Source organism: Ctenocephalides felis, unplaced genomic scaffold, assembly GCF_003426905.1.
Source record: "Ctenocephalides felis isolate EL2017-DRISC unplaced genomic scaffold, ASM342690v1 CF-g0.4_SCAFFOLD_00845, whole genome shotgun sequence".
NCBI classification, from domain to species: Eukaryota; Metazoa; Arthropoda; class Insecta; order Siphonaptera; family Pulicidae; genus Ctenocephalides; species Ctenocephalides felis.
Genome location: NW_020536999.1, coordinates 87,371,026 through 87,388,895, shown reverse-complemented (window position 1 = coordinate 87,388,895; position 17,870 = coordinate 87,371,026). Strand labels below are relative to the sequence as shown.

The 17,870-nt window shown below is 29.8% G+C and overlaps 3 protein-coding genes across 3 annotated transcripts in view; 1 reads left to right on the top strand and 2 right to left on the bottom strand.

Moving 5' to 3' along the window:
* The window catches only part of LOC113363284, a gene marked incomplete at its 5' end in the record, with an annotated part of 25,396 nt that extends 10,363 nt beyond the window's left edge, over positions 1 to 15,033 (bottom strand). Inside the window, 8 exon segments of the mRNA XM_026605775.1 lie at positions 1,928 to 2,072; positions 2,264 to 2,551; positions 2,622 to 2,842; positions 5,521 to 5,688; positions 5,819 to 6,040; positions 13,200 to 13,444; positions 14,683 to 14,846; positions 14,913 to 15,033. Coding sequence (XP_026461560.1) covers positions 1,928 to 2,072; positions 2,264 to 2,551; positions 2,622 to 2,842; positions 5,521 to 5,688; positions 5,819 to 6,040; positions 13,200 to 13,444; positions 14,683 to 14,846; positions 14,913 to 15,033 — 1,574 coding nt within the window.
* LOC113363285 (gastrula zinc finger protein XlCGF7.1-like) lies at positions 10,379 to 11,621 on the bottom strand. Its single transcript, XM_026605776.1, has one exon. The coding sequence runs from the start codon at positions 11,577 to 11,579 to the stop codon at positions 10,590 to 10,592; it is 990 nt and encodes a 329-aa protein (XP_026461561.1). The 5' UTR covers positions 11,580 to 11,621; the 3' UTR covers positions 10,379 to 10,589.
* Positions 15,034 to 16,817: 1,784 nt separating the features above from the next.
* LOC113391318 (zinc finger protein 888-like) lies at positions 16,818 to 17,780 on the top strand. The gene has a single exon (XM_026627263.1). It carries the CDS (start codon positions 16,818 to 16,820, stop codon positions 17,778 to 17,780), a length of 963 nt encoding a protein of 320 aa, XP_026483048.1.
* The last annotated feature ends 90 nt before the right edge of the window (positions 17,781 to 17,870 follow it).

Genomic DNA, 17,870 nt, shown 5'->3' with positions numbered 1-17,870 from the left:
CCAGCAACAGCCATAAGTCCCATGTATCTGAAGGACTCCCCTCGTGCCTACTGTTCCAATGAGAAGCCTCCTGCAAAACTGCCACTGCCTCTACCTGAGAAAAGGACATAAATTATAATAAAAATATACATTAAATTATGAAAAAAAAATATTATGGTTGTTATATCAAATCCAAATGATGTAATTGTAACAAAAAAGATCTTAATTTAAAAAAAATGTAAAAAGAATGTTAATATAAAATTAGTTTATGTAAAATGTAATTTCTTATTAATCATTTTTCTAAATACCTAAACTGAAATGGGCCATTCCCAGGACTCCAATTAAAGTGGCCAATAGATTTTGGGTGCCAAAATGGCGCAATAAGTAGCTGCTGCAACCCACCATTAAATGACAAGATAAAGCTTCGAGAGCTTCAAATGGAAAACACCACCAGGCTTCACTAGAATAAAATAATTAATAAATAATTTTAGCAATTTATTTTAAATATACAGATAATTATTACATAACTATTAACTAATAGCTTCAAAACAGATCAAAGGTAAATTCTACGGCACAACACAAGAAGTAATACCTATCAGACCATAGTATGACGAGTTTACTAAATGTTGATTGTTTTTTTCTACAATATGTAGACTAAGATTTAACCATACATACACTCTGTTTCACATGAGTAGAATTGGGATCAACACCGATTCTAATTGCTATTGCTTGGGTGGATTGACTAGGGCGGATGCAGAGAACGCCATTATGGAGTGCAAAAAATGGGAAAAAGAGAGGCAAGATCTATGGAGGGAGATAGTAAGGCAAAAAATCTCCAACCTGACCAATTTTATAACATTATTGACACATATATACACATATAAAATATATAGTGCACTATATAATTATATACAATCAAATAAAATAAAATTGTAAAGATATCTTATAAAATGTATATGACTAATGTATTTTGTATACAAAGTCATCAAATAAACAATAAAAAAAAAGAGTGCGCGTAAGGATCACACGCGATTGAAGTAAAACTTTTAATATTGTATGAGTAGGCAATTAAGATAAAAATAAAAAAACATCATATTTGAATTTTAAAAATCATCTTTTAATAATCATATAACATCAATAATAATAAGATCTCCTGAGCATCGGCACAGCTGTCCTACTGATATTAAGAGTTTGAATATGATGTGAAGCTTTCTTCCTAATTTTGTTACCTATCTTACCGGGAAATTCAAACCATAAACGTAGAAGTTCATCATTATCGCCACGTTCTATGTACACTAATTTCCCACACAACCATTAGCTAAGCCATCACTTACATCAATATTAGTTGTTATTATGTAAAATTTATTCAGAACTAAAATTATTTCATACGGCAAAGCCCCGGTATCAATAACCGATTTTTTTGAAACTGCTGACGAATGTATGATTGTTGATCTGTCGCATGGCAACCTACATAAATATCCGTGGCAGTAGATATTATTTTGTCTTCAACGAGATTCAATATAAATTTATTATATTCCATGGCACATTTATTCTCTAAGAAAAGTCTTATTCCATGAGGACATAATACAGCAACCTCTTCTTTTGTAAAAAAAACGTGATTCAATTAATGCAAGTTCATATAGGGTTTAGCGCTGGACTTACGCATGACATGACGGGAGTGTATCGCGACTCGCGACATCAGCGCCTACCTGCGTCGTAGTGTTCAACTACACGTTGGCATTTTCGTTGCATTTGTACGGATTTACACCCGTGTCGCGCCTAAAAATTTTTACACCCATATCGCGCCTAAAGAAGTTTTACTTCAAAAAATCCTTTTTTCTTAATAAAGAGCCATACGAGTTCACTAAAGATCAATTACCATCCCTTCTTATAAAGTTTCACTTCATACACTCGGATGGACTATAATATTTTTATTCCTATGACTTACTCAATAAAGGAATATCCCACAAGTCGTACAGCATGTGATAAGAATGCTATGACAATCAAGTTGACATGTCCAAAAATTTTTGTTATTTTTTCTGCTCCGTACAGGAATGGCAAACTGCTTAGAGTTCCTACTGTGACAGTTATACCTGTGAAATAAAAAATAAATATTAAAAAATATCGAGAATAAGTGAGAAAAATGAAAAAAGGATAAAAAAAAAGTATGTATGTGAGAGAGATAGAAAGCAAGAGTGCATGAGAGAGAGAGAGAGCTATAGACAATAGGAGAAAATTTTTTCCTCCTTGAACAAATTTTACTAATATCTATATCTATATCTACCTAGTAGGTAATTCGGAGCCCCCAGTTCCTTCAGATACAAAAACAGGAATGACTCAATGAATCCCCAAAAGTTTCCAAGCACAAACAAGAACAGTATGAACAGTATAACATGAGGCATCTTCACCAAATTCAGGAAATCCTTGAAAATATTATCTGCTGGTAATTTCTCTCCCAACGGCATCAGGAATACAGTGATAGCAGATATCACCAGCAATGTGTCGTAGGTGTAAAATGCTGCAGAGTAGTCAGTGTATCCAAGACTTTTGGAGCTCAGATCGATCAGAAAACCTGAAAACAGAGCCAGGAATCAATATACCAATTTATTGTTTAAAATTGTTCCTGTATCCTTTTCCCCTACCTGTGATTGGTGAGAATATAGCCATTCCAATACTCGAGAACAATCTCTCCCTTCCAAAGTCTCCTCCGTACTTCTCAATCATCATGAGAGCTATGGGGTCCATTATGGTGACCCCCGCGGATAACATTGTAGTTCCGAAAAACCTCAGAGCAAAGTAGACCCAGAAAGTCTGGTCATCGCTCTCTTTATAGTCAGGTGGACAGACTTCTGGACCACCTTTCCTGAAAAAAAAAATTAATAGTGTGTAGCGTTTCTCAGCGCCTATGAAGTAAAACTTTGAAATTGAAAAATAACTTTGAACAATTTTATCCTTAACCTCATTCATATCAATCAAATGGTTCACAGAAGATAAAACAAAAATGCACAACTTTTGAGAACATTCGAATTGCACATCTTATCTTAAATGCAATTATAGTATAGCAAGTTGTTATAGAACAATACAGTAATATGCAATATTATAAATTATTTAAATTTGTACAAGTTTCACCAATACCCCAGTGAACCACAAAAGTTAAAATAACGTAGCACAGAAGAAACGTCGTTACGTTGTTGAATGTTACGTTAAAAAAATGTGACGTTTAGTTGTAATCTTTAATCAGCTTGAACATGAATACAACATGTTGTTTGTTACGTGGCCTGCTACGTTACAAGGTTTCATAGATTTACCATACAAAATGGACGGTTTTGCTTGCAAGTTATTTCATTCTTTTGAAGCATTTATTTAATAATATTGGCGGAATTAATATTTATTTAATGCGGAAATGAAAATAACATGAAGGGATAGAAATTGATTTTAAATAAAGTCACAATAATTGGATTTTTTAAGACAAAACAATAAAGAAAGTGTGCTCGAGTATCATCATACATGTGATAAAAGTGAAAATAATTGAATAATTAAAAATGAGTGTAAAAAAAGGGAGAGAGTGAAAGAAAAAAGAGATTTAGAGGTAGAAAAAGTGATAGACATATATTTGATAGAAAAAAACTCGTAGAAAAATAAAAAATAAGATATTCAGTGTGAGAGAGAAAAATAAATAGAGATAGATAGATAAACAAAGAGATTGATATAGAAAAAAAGAAATAAATATAAATAATTTTATAGATAATTGGAGAAAAACTGGTTAAAAATAAAAGATAAGATATTTAGTGTAAAAAAAGAGAGCAAGTGAGAAACAAATACATATATAGACGGAAAGAGTGAGAAAAGGAGATAGCGAAGAAAATAGAGAAAAAAATAGAGGACGAAAGAGAGAAAAATTTAGAGATAATAAAACAGATAAACAAAAAATACCTATTGAAAATTAAAACAATAAGATATTCATTGCAAAAGAGAAGGAGTGTGAAACAAATAAACTAGTTGGTATTGGTATTTTGCCTTGAGACAAGTTACATGAACTTCCCGATATGTGTAAATAATCGACTTAATCAATAAAAAATAAATTAATTTATAATTGATTAAAAGTATTCCGAGAGGATTTAATACACATAATAGAAAACGAAAGAACACGTTAACAGGAATATTTGTTAAAAACAAATTTTCAAAAATCAACAATTTTTATAATTAAACCAGTTTCCGTAGGACTTTAATAGTTTATTATTTTCATTAAGACCAAGTACTCTATCGTCATACCAAGTAAATCGTGTAATTTTAATTTTAATCAACGTCTAAAACAACTACTCATTTTCTCAAACTTTGATGATTTTTTAAAATTAAACTAGTTGTCGTAAGACCGTAAATTTTCAGTAAGTTCTATAAAACCATGATATATATTGCCAAAAAAAGTTCCATAAAAATCGGCTTAAATTTTTTTTTAACAATTAATTACAAGAAAACGGTTCGGTAGATTTTCAACTAAAACTAATCAGTATCATTCACAACTAATATCTTTCGAACAGTTTTTGATTTTTTAAAATCGATTCGGTAGTATTAGCTTAAATGTGACTTAACAAAGAAACGGCTCGTCTGAGCGTCGCACAAAACTGAGAAACGATTATCTGCATCGTGATACATCAAATGGCTTTTAAATTTCTGAAATCGGTTTAGTCGTTTCTGAGCAAACGTCGATGAAAGGTCTAATTTTGACAAACGCCAAAAGAAGGATACTAACTATTGCAAACCTTGACGAATTTTCAAAATTAAATCACTTGTCGTGGGGCCGTAATATTTTAGTATGATCTACAAGACTATGGTATCTACCGTCAAAAAAAAACATGAAAATCGTCGAAAAAAAATTTTTAACGCTTTATTACAAGAAAACGGCCCGCACAAAATACGGCCGAAAATACACATACACACACACACACACATATACTTTTTCGAAATTTGGTCTCATTCGATTCAGAAAGGCTTGAAACGTCGAGAAAACACAAAATTAGCGATTTTGCTCTATGCATAGATGGATAGATAAAGAAAATTTATTTAATCTATAAGGATAGAGTGAAAGAGAAAAAAAACTTGATGAAAAGTAAAATATGTGAAAGGAAAAAAAGGGAAAATTAGATAAACAGATAGATAAATAAACAGATAAAATATAAAAAAATAAAAGATAAAAAAAATTTAAAACAGATAAAAAGATAGAGAAAAGAGAAAGTAAGGGATACACAAAACTAGATAAATTAAGAAAGAGACGAAAATAGAGATAGATAAATAAAGCAAGAGAAAGAGCACTTTGTAAGAAAATATTATTTGAAATTATCATGTTACATATTTATATTTAAAAATGTAATTTAAAATTAAGTCCACTTAAAATAAGATTTATAGATAAAAATCCTATCAAAAATCTCTAATTTTATTTATTCTTATTAATTAGACAACAAATAAATATTTGTAAAATGCAATTGTAATTATGTAATGCGTATAAAATTTGTAATACGCATTACAAGTATCATTTGCATTTACCTGAATCGACACTTCTGAACAATACAAGACAGAGCTTCGTTCTTGAATATCGTATATAGATGATTATTCGATTTATTTGAATAGATCGTTGTTCCTCCACAACGCAAATCCTTCTCTTCCAAATCGGAAACGTTTACACCATGTTTCAGTAACATCTGTTCTCCAAACCTAGGAGAATGAAATATTTTAAATCATTTGTTACATAACATAAACGTAATATTGTTTCATAAATATCACATACGACATTTTACTTCATACAGACAAATGCATATATACAAAAGAGTCCTTTATATTTTACCTGTGTTTATAATCAATGCTGGTATCATTCTCATCCTGTTCGATTTCTATCCCCAAATGTTCTATAGGTTCTCCAAGATTTGAATGCATATCCAGAATCAAAAATATCACATCGTCTGTATTTGACTGATCTGCAGTTTTGTAATTCATGGCATCCTCAAATGTCCTGGCATCACTCGTTGATGTCTGGATGATTGTAGATCCATTTGCTTTGCTTTGGTCTCTAGAACAGATAAATGAAATTGTAATAAAAATAATAAATTATAATAATTGAATGAATGTTAAGTATTACTAGCTCGTAAATGATATAAATTGCTTGAAATTGTTGCAGATTGATTGCAACTGTTGACATAAAAGTAACATTGACACCTAATTTTTGTTGATTTTAGCAAATATTGTTGGAACAATTAATGTATCTATGAAAATATAATTTATCCATTTACCCAATATAGTTCAACCATTAATTCATTATTAACTGATGTGTGTCCACAATGGTGTTGTTTAAAATTCGATACCAGATTAAACTTTTTTTGAAGTAAAACTTCTTTAGGATCATTTAGGAAGTAAATCTGTGCAAATGCAACGGAAAAAATATGGAAACTATAGTACCTCTTCCAGTTCCTCTTTCTACTAAAGCTCTTGAAAGTAATAAAATTAATGAAGATTTAAAGTCAAAATCTTATATTATTCATTCGAGGGAAAGCTATATCTGGGGAAGCTAATATTAATGAAACTCATCAAAGAAAATTATATTAAATGCATGAGCTTTAACAATATCTATTGCTACAGATATGTTTATGGGTTATGTCATTTTGCTGATCAAGAAACATATATTCCGTCAGCAATTTCATAAAAAATCAGTCTTCGATACAAATGAAGTATTTCATGTTAGTTTTGGAAGTTAAAACGTGACAATGGCGATGAATAAAAACAAAACAAGATAAATAGAAAATCATGCTTGTAAAAAACTTACAATACCCAAATCTCAAGGTAATATGTTTGAAGAGAAGATACGAATACTATTAAACAAATATTTAGCAGCTTTTATATGTTGCAATAAATTTAGTTACCAGTATTAATGGATTATTTATTTTTTCTTAAAACGAAGACGATGAATGGGAGAAAACGACTGAACAAATTAAATGAAAGACTTTCAACCATTATGTTTCTAAAACACGACAAGAAGAAATTGGTGATTCGATGATATTTCACTGTTCTCATTCAAATGTGAAAGCTTACAATTTCATTTTACTGATCCTGATCATTAGGTATTACAAAGTTGCATATTTTTATAAATGATGAAGAACTCTAAGACTCTAAATAAGAGATCTGTGTATCATTTATATACAGATATACTGTATAATGGACATCTTTGCAGTTTATTTATTGATAGTGTTAATGAAATTACTTAAGATTGTTATATTACATGTTATATTACAAATATTATAGAATTTATTAATCAGTAATTACTTCATTTCCCTAATGAAGGTTCAAGTCGTAAATGCTAATTACAATGACAAACCAGTCATGTCTAAAGTGTGGCTTTTTTACATTATTATTTTCAAACACTATAAATATTTTTATTGGTATTATAAATATATAATTTATAATTTTTACTATATAAATATGTATAATGGTTGACATTAAAAAATGTGCATCAAGAGTGTTACCATATTACTAATAAACATTATTCAAAATTGTTATGATGTATTTATTTTCAACTTAAATGCCATCTTGTGTAATAGCAAAAAAGTTTTACTTCAATTGCATGTGAACCTTACGCGCACTCTTTTTTTACAGATTACACATTAATAAGGCAGTTCTGGGAATAGAACATACTTTATATTTCTGTCCAGTATAAACTACAATAGGTTTTGATAATGAATTTGTATGAAGAAGCAACTTTTTGCACACATATAATATTTCACTAGTCCCAAGTGGAACAAAATTGTAATCTTTTACAATTGCTTCATCTATTATTACCTCCGAATCTTTCTACACATGCCCCATCATCTTCGAGACTTAATTCTGTTTCAGCATCGACAGAAACAGTAAGGTCTTCATTAAAGAAATTTTTTGCAACTTGATATTTCATTATAGAATAATTTAAAAATTCTTTTATAATTTTTTGATCATACATATAATCTTTTACTAGTCCCAAAGAGAACAGAATTGTTTTCTTTCACATTTGCTTCTATTACCTCAAAGCCTCCAAATCCTTCTAAACATGCGCCATTATCTTCGAGACTTAATTCTGTTTCAGCATCGACAGAAACAGTAAAGTCTTTATTAAAGGAATTGTTTGCAACTTGATATTCCATTATTGAATAATTTAAAGATTCTTTTGTAATTTTTTGATCATTTGGAAACAAAATTATGTCTTGAAACTATATATATCTCAACCAAGAGATGACTTATACAAGTTTTGATTGAATTTTGTAATTTACTAAAACTTTAATGGTTTTATTCACAACCATAAGTAGAAACTGCTTAAATTTTACATTTTTACGTATATTATTCATAATGAATGAATATTTATAATCAAAATAATTAAAATAAACTTTGTACAACTATTTATTAAAAATGTGAAAGCAAACTGTCAAACTCGTCTTTAGCAATTACCAACATTCAAAACAAAAATAATTATTTAAAAATCTTAAAATTAAATTTTAATAATTTGAATAAAAAAAATTATAATAATGATTATATAAAAACTAAATTGTTTTTTATTTTCTTGTTAATAATTAAAATGCAAATTAATTTAATTTATTTAAATGTTTAGTTTTATTTAAATGGTGGTACACCTGACATTTTGACATTTGCAACACAAACAGAAAATTTTTATTTGAAAATATTAATTCTATTACATTCAAGAAAACTTGCAAAATATGTTGCATTTATCCATATATTATTTTTATAATTATTATAAATTATTTATATAGTTATTATAAATATTAATATTTATAATATATGCAAATTCTAAATGAAAAATATTTAATATGGAAGAATCATAATATACTAATGACAAAGAAACATGTTACTAAATCTAAAACAGTTTCAGAAGATGTTTAGAAGAATTTGTATAGTAAAGACATAACGTAAAAGTTTTAAGTAAGTAAAATATTCAATAATATCATAAATGGTAGCATCTAAGATATCAAACATCTGCTATTTGATCTTCCTTTGTCATAAACTCAGCGAAAGAGGCTCCCACATATTTACCCACAATTTGTCATGGACTAAGTAAGCATTTAACAAATAAACCAACTATTGGTGTATTGAATCGTGCCTTAAAGCAAATTTCTAGAACTTTCTGTGCCAGAATTAAATACTCGAGGAATATTAAATGTTTACCAATAGATTATTTTAAATACTGCAATATTGTGTAACATTTACAAGAATTATATAAACTGAATTACAAAGTTATAACTATTTATTTAGAGTATATAAGTCATCCTTAGAACTTTAGCCAGCATTAAAATTAATATGAATTATCTTCGATATACAAAATTTTTTTTTGAAAAAAAAAGTTTATTCCAAAAGCAATTATTTTGTCAAAACAAGCATAAAGTTTTATAAACCATTCAAATCGGATGCTTAGTTCTCTCAAACTGCCATTATTTGCACATTTAGCTCGGTATCTCAATAACGGCTGGATCTGCCTTTTTCAAAAACTAATCACCCCTTCTCCCAATTATTACGAATCGAATGTTTTTTGAACCATTCAAATCAGATGCTCCGTTCTCTCAAAAACTCGATTTCTATCTTCAGCAATCTTAGCTCCGTATCTCCGTGACGGCTGGACCTGTCTTTGCCAAAAATAATCAGCACATCTCCCTATCAATACGAATTTAATGTTTTTTGAACCATTCAAATCGGTTGTTCCATGCGCCCGAAAACGTATCCCGACGACTCATTCTGAATGAATGTGTACATTCATTTTGCCTAAGGTAATGCCAAAATGTTCAGAAATCTCTAAAACATAAAGCAATGCAAATAATTTCATTTTCAATTTTCGACCCATTTCTATAGCTTACAGGAAGAAAATAAGCATAGAAATATTAATTATATGATAATGAATTATTCATATAATATGATTAACAAAAATATATAAGAACGACCAAGATTTCAAATTGGCAAGAAAGATTCCTGCGAGTGCATAAACTCTAAGAGAAATAAACAGTCTTAATTCCTTAAGGATGTCAAAAATGTATCTCACATTAAGAAAAAGCAATTTAAAAGCAATTTAAAATGATCTCGAGTCTTCAGGAACAGCCTTCAATAATTTTGTTGTTTGAAAGAATATGATTGTCCAAGTATATGCTTTTTTTTTTATTGCTATTTGATTGCCTAAAAATCTGTAAACAGAAGAAAATTCAATAGAAATAAGACAAAAAATATTTATATGAATTTATTTATAGTTCTAAATGTTCATATAATTAGTTTTTGCTTATATCATGGATTTTTATTACATTGGTTGACTTGTGTAAAAACCCTTATTTCATATTTCACATTAATGTATATGCAACAATTAATACAAAGGTGTTTTTTCAGATGGTCTAATTGTCTAAGTGTTTTATCACATATTTTGCATTCATGGGGGCGTTTAACACTGAATAAACATGTGATTTTTCCTACTGAAAGTTTTACTGCATATTTCACATTTAAAAGGAGGTCACCAATATGGATATGCATGTGGTATCTCAATAAATGACCATGTAATTTTGCAGACTACATAAATGTCTGAAGGTTTTTCATTGCATATTTTGCATTCACGAGGAACTTTCTTTTCCACTATGAAGAAGCATGTGCCTTTTAAAAGATTGTATTTGTTTGAATTTCTTACTGCATATTTCACATTCAAACTGACCTTCCTTATGAATTAACATGTGGTTTTCTAAATTACTTTTTCGCCTGAATGCCTTATTGCATATTTCACATATATAAGGATGTTGCTCAGTATGGATAAACATGTGTGTTATCAAGTTGCCTCTTTGATTGAATGTTTTTTTGCATATTTCACATTCAAAAGATCGTTCTAAGGTGTGAGTGGCCATGTGTCTTTTCAGACTTTTACTCAGAATGAAAGTTTTATTGCATAATTCGCATGCATAGGAATGTTGTCCGGTATGAAGAATCATGTGCTCTTTTAAACAATGAGGAAAACGGTACGCTTTATCACATAATTCACATTTATAAGGATACTCTCCTTTATGGATAAGCATGTGTCTTTCCAAATGGATTTTCTGACTGAATGGCCTATCGCACACTTCACATTTAAAAGGAAACTCTTTTGTATGAGTGATCATGTGCCTCTTCAGATCACTTGTTTGTGCGAAAGTTTTACTGCATATTTCACATATGTAAGGGCGTTTACCTGTATGACCAAGCATGTGTTTTGTCAAATATGCCTTTTGTTTAAATACCTTAAAGCATACATCACATTGATAGGAGCCATGACTAGGACTAGGCAGGTGTGATATCATATGTTCTTGCAAATGATGCAATCCTGCAAATAACCTGTTACAAATGTTACATTTAGAAAGGGGTGTCTCGATTATCTCCTGTTTGACTTCTTCCTCTATCGTCACTTCAGAATTCATAAAATTTTCTAAAGACGTATCATTATCTTCAGTAGATGATTCAGACTTAACAATATCATCATCATCATTTATTTCATCTTCAATCTCTTCTACTAAATATTCTAGTGGTTCAATTTTAATTGTCTGATTATTGATAGACACATTAGCTTCTTCTGACATTTTAAATGCTGCACGGCGTATATTCAATAAGTATTGGCAAAATGGTTCCTTACTATTTTAATTATCTGTTTTAATTAAAGAACTTCATAAATATTATGGTGAATTTAACTAAATTAGTAATTGTATTGGAAATGATAACATTAGTTGTTTGACATTAGGCTTGACAACTGAAAGCATAGACATGGCAAAGTGCATAGATGAGAGAGTAACAGAGGTAAAGAGAGTGCTTTTACATAGAGACGTGCAACTATAGTGCAAATTTGTTTTCTTTAAACTTTTGATGAATGTTAAATATTAAAATAAGACAAATAATAACTAGTGGTGTATGACATCGTGTCTTAAGGCAAATTGCTAGAACTTTCCGTACCATTATGAAATATTCAAAAAACAAAATTTAATTAAAAAAAGAGTGCGCGTAAGGTTCGCGAACGATTGAAGTAAAACTTTTTAAATAACTTGATACATAATATAACAATTTTGAATAATGTTCATTAGTAACATGGTAACACTCGTGATGCGCACATTTATTAATGTCAACCATTATACATAATAATAAATTATAAATTATATATTTATTAAAAATATTTATAATAATGTAATTAAATATTGAAAACAGTAATGTAATTAAAGTCATACTTCAAATACGACATAATCGGTTTGTCATTGTAATTAGCATTTAGAACTTGAACCTTAGAGAATTTTCATCAGAGAAATGAAGATTGCTGATTAATAAACTCTATAATATTTGTTCACACAGTGGACTTATAACAATCTTGAGTAATTTCATTAACACTATCAATGAATAAACTGCATAGATGCCCATTATGAAGTATATATGTATATAAATGATACACAGCTACACAAACATTGTTGTGCTTGATTTCTTGTTTAGAGTAATAAATCTGATATCAATTCATTCTTTATTATTTATAATTATTTAAAAAAATATTCAACTTTGTAATACTTTACGTTCAGGATCAGTAAAATAAAATGGTAAGCTTTGACATTTGAACTAGAACAGTTGTTTCACATCATGTAATTAAAGCAATCATACTCAAGCAACACGACGACCAATCGCAATCGACCCATACAAAAATGATATCATCGAGAGCGAAAGATGAATCATTGGCACTAGACACGAGCGTAATGCTCTTCGGTTGCATTTTTACAGATTTACACCCTGGTCGCGCCTAAAGAAGTTTTACTTCAAAACTTTTTTCAGAAACAAAAAAAAATCGTTAAAAGCATTGTTTTTGTCAACACAAGCAGAAAGTTTTTTGAAAAATTCAAATGCAACTTTTACTTTGGATTAGCGGTCTACAGATGAATAAAAGCAATAATGGAAACTTGTCCAAACAAACATACTACATCTTTTCCCCTTGGTACTTTCTCATAATAAGTAAAGTTTAGCTCTTATGACTACTATCACTACCGTATCATGGTACAACCGTACTCAGTCTCTCCTACTAGACAAAATATTATAGAACAACAATACAATTTTTTTTTTTTAATTTCCAATCCAAGAAATCTAATTTCATTCTTAATGTAAATATCAATATAACTATTATTTTTTATGTCTTGTAACAATTCGCAATTAAAAAGTAAATTAGTATTTCTTACCTTTCCTCAATTTCCCCTTTCCAGCTATCTGCATAACTATCATTTTTCCAATCTTTTTCAAGAAACAGCCCTTTTTCAGATACATTTCCAATTCCACCATGATCCAGTATATCCTTAGAACCTGCAAGGGGGTTCTCTGGTTCCTCCGAAGCAAACAGCAAACAATGTTCTACACACTGGTCGACTACTAAATCCACTACTTCTTCTTCTGGACATTCTCGGCTTGGACATGGTGACCACCACACCTAGGGTAATGGAAATATTTAGTAGTAGAAAAGTATATGGTAATAGGGTAATAGATATTTTAGTGAAGTGAAACTTCATAAGACTAATGCCAACGGCTAGGTTCAAAGTTCTAGCAGAAGGGGGATAGAAACAAACAGATATATAGTATGGAATATGTCTTAAAATGACTGAAAATGTTGTAGATCATCTACAATGTTGCAAATTGTCTAAAAATTTTATAGATTGCCTAATAATGTTGAAGATCGTAGATAAACAAATATAAAGTTGTTGAAGATCCAGATATTTTGCAAATGGTCTAATAATAATTTTGAAGTTGTAGATTGTCTGACAATGTTGTAAATTGTCTGAAAATGTTGTAGATTGTCAAAAATATTGCACATTGTCTAAAAATTTTATGGATTGCCTAATAATGTTGAAGTTCGTAGATAATCAAGTTTAAAGTTGTTGAAGATCTAGAGATTTTGCAAATGGTCTAATAATAATTTTAAAGTTGAGGATTGTCTGACAATGCTGTAAATTATCTGAAAACATTGTAGATTACCAAAGTATGTTGTAATGTGGCTGAAAGTATTGTAGATTGTTTGAAAATGTTGTAGGCTGTCTAAAAAAATTTTGATTGTCTGAAAATCGTAGGCAATACTTCCAGAAAATAAATTGTCTCCAGGTCTCAGTTGTGATGTACCTGAATATGTTGTAGAATATTTGAAAATGTTGTAGATTGTCTAAAAATGTTGTATATTGTCTGAAAATGTTAAAGATTGTCTAAAAATTCTGTGGATTTCCTAAAAATGTTGTCTGAAAATGTTGTAAATTGGTTTAAAATGATGTTTTTTGTCTGAAACTATTGAATATTATAAATTGTAAGTTGTCTAAAAAAAGCCAGTGGTGGCAATATTGGCTCTAACGTGAGCTAGCACCAATTAGTCCCGGGTTCCTTGGTTTGATTGCCGCTACCGCCAAAGTCCGACATCAGGCAAATTTGATGTCAAATTTCCACTTGAGGTTATAGATCTTAAATATAGCCTCAAGTGAAAATCGCCTATCGTGGGTATAGTTGCATAAACATAATAAAAATATCAGCTAATACTTCGAGTATATATACTTATAGTTAATTAGTCATAACTAGATTGGACAACTACTGGGTTGCCATCCATATAATAAAGTCAAAACAATTACTGAATGTCCTAAGTGTGACAGATTAAAATTACAAAAAAAAATATTTTAATTATTACTATACCTCTATGTAAAGTTTTTCAGGATGTTTCATAATGTAAGCATCAGGAACAACCCCAGGAGTCTCCTGGTGTGGTATGAACAAGAGTGAGTGATGGAAAACAGCATTTAATAATAAAGTCATTATTACAACTGGTTTGTATTTGCCAAACTTGTCCACGAGAAAACCTGGAAAAAAAAAAAAACAAATTGTGAAAAAATCAATAAATTATTTAATAAAAGCATTTCTTTTACCTGTTATAGGTGGACTCAAAAATGTTGTGAATGGTAGTGCTAAATAAATTATAGCAATTTCTTCAACTGTCAGGCCGATACTTTGCATGTGAATCGTCAAGTAAGGAAGAAGGGATGATGTGGCTGAAATTAAAAAAAAATATTAAAGGTATTAATATAATTATTAATTAATAGATCTTGAAAAGTAGATAACAAATATGATATTCATTCACTTTTTGAACGAGTCGTTTAAGTTTTCGCTAGAAACTCCAATTTGCGAATCTTTTGTTTCAAGTCATTCTGAAGCGTTTGACCGCAATATATAAAAAAGTACCCTTTTGTGACAAAATTTGATCTTTTATTGACGTTTTCTGCCAATAGCTTTGCAAGAATCCTGTACTAATTTTGATTATTTACGTGTAGGTACCTTAACTATTTGCAAATATGAAAGATATTGTTTTAAGATAAATTAGATAATTCAAAAGACATGTGTTAGCTAAATATTCTAACGTGATTTGAAAGCACATGTTCAAGTTTAATAACAATTTATAATAATAAAGAATTTTGCATATATAATATCTAAGATAAATTTGATTATCTATAATTTTGCCAAGATTATTTTAAGATGGATTCGATAATTTGTAAGATGCAAATTTGTAGAAACCAATGCGCCAAATCCATAGACCTTATACAATTTCATGTATTGTATAAGGTCTATGGCCAAATCATGTAAACTTTATTTATATTCAATCACAATTTTCATACTACGTCTATCGAGACTTGTGCACAAGTCTCCATGGTGATTAGTTTTTCGTAAAGATCAGCCGGGCCGTTTCTTCATGATCAATGAAGCTTTGTTCAGGGTTTACAGGAATATCATAAAATTTTATAGGCTTACAAAATGTGGTTTGATTATAAAAGTTTTGAATAATAAATTGCATCCTTGGGATAACAGTCGAGTGCTTATGAAAACTCATAATAATATAATACTAGCAAACACGATGAACTCCGTTTCCCCACCAGATGTTTTCGTGAGAAAGATGAAGAAATTTTTTGTTTGTTTTAAATTTGAAAAGAAAAAAAATAAATCAGGAAGGAAAACCCGACATATTTTTATATACATATAGAAGATAATCTATCTGCAATTATTTAAAACAATTATTGATTATTTTTATTAATCGAATTTTTAATCACGGTGCGTGAAGTTCCAGGAATTTGCATTAGGACACGATGCCATGCACCACTAATTTTCTTAGCTATAGCCCTTGTGGAACCCGAGACCTTTCCAACGAATGCAAAATTGTCGAAATCGTGCGTTCTGGAGTTATTTCGTCAGGAAGGAAAACCCGACTTATTTTTATATATATAGAAGATTATTATATACACATATCAGGAAGTTAAAGCCGTTGAAGCAAGTTGCCTTAAGTCTGGACAATATTAGAATTAGGCTTGCAACGAATACTATATTCGGCAAAATGCCGAATACCGAATATTCGGCATATTTCAGAGACCGAATACCGAATATTCGGCAGCTTTACATAAATTTAAATTCTTTAAAAAAAGCAATTCTTTACATATATATAAATGCCTTTTCCAATTATTTCTTTATAAACATTTAATATTTTATTTTATAAACCCAATGTTATTTCTCATATATGTTATGTTATAATTATAACTTAAGCAATAGTTTATGTTATTAAAAAAACACCCGCCATATTTCGACGAAGGCGGTAGACATGTAATGGCAGATTCATAAGCGAACCAGTTTGGCGCTTCTTTTTGTGCTAATGGAATCGTAATTTAATTCGTAAGTAATGTTGGATTTTATATTATTTATATATAAATATATACATAATTACATTGTAATTAGTTGTATATTAATTTTGAAAATGCGTGTGCTAACTATGTTTTTCTTTTTTAGATGTAATGGATAAAAATCAGGTTTTAGGTTTTGTAGAGTCAAACTCTATGGCAAACCTTGAGAGTTCTTTTGGCAGTAATGATAATAATAATAACAATGATGATTTATGGGATATTAGATTAGATATAAAATCCGGCTGCAATATTTTTGATACTGATATCAAGTCGCAGGAAGAATTTGTGGACAAATATCTCAGCCTGAGAGAATCCCCTGATCTATTCAAGCAGTGCACACAGGTTAAAAAAAGTACACAATACTTGGACAAGAATGAAGAAAGTTCCAACAAAGTGGTAAATGTTGAAAAACCCTTCAAATGTCATATTTGTAACAGACCCTTTACATATAAACATCATTTAACTAGACATGTTAAAACGCATGTCAGAGATAAAGTGTATCGATGTAGACATTGCCCAAAGGTTTTTTCATTAGGTATTTATTTATCGAGGCACTTAAAAATGCATAAGGCGAGAAGATATCACAAATGCACCTATTGTGACAGGTTGTTCATGTCTAGACCAGGTTTAAGATTTCATCTGAACACACATTTTGGAACAGAGTCTTACAAATGTAGTAGTTGCAATGAAGAGTTCTCTAGGTATGCTCAATATCGCATACACTTGCAACAAGGTATATACAAATGTAAACACTGCAAAAACTCGTTCAAATCAAGACACTCTTTCAATCAACATTTAGCAAAACATTTAGAAATGAGATTCAAGTGCAAAATATGCACAGAAATTTTCAACAATCGATCAAAACTGGCAAGTCATATAATAACAGAACATTTACGCAAGGTTTTATTCAAGTGTAATATCTGTAAACAATCTTTCGAAGACAGGCTTGATTTAATATCCCACCAGGATACACACAGATTACAATATCAATGTGAGATTTGTTCTAAGAAATTTTATTGCTCGAGTAAATTAACAGCACATTTAAGATACTACCATAACAAGAAGAGATATTAAGATGTCAAATTTGTAAAATGTATTTCAAATCGGACAGCATGCTCAGAGATCATATGTTTTCTTTGCATGTTAACCCAACATCGAATGCAC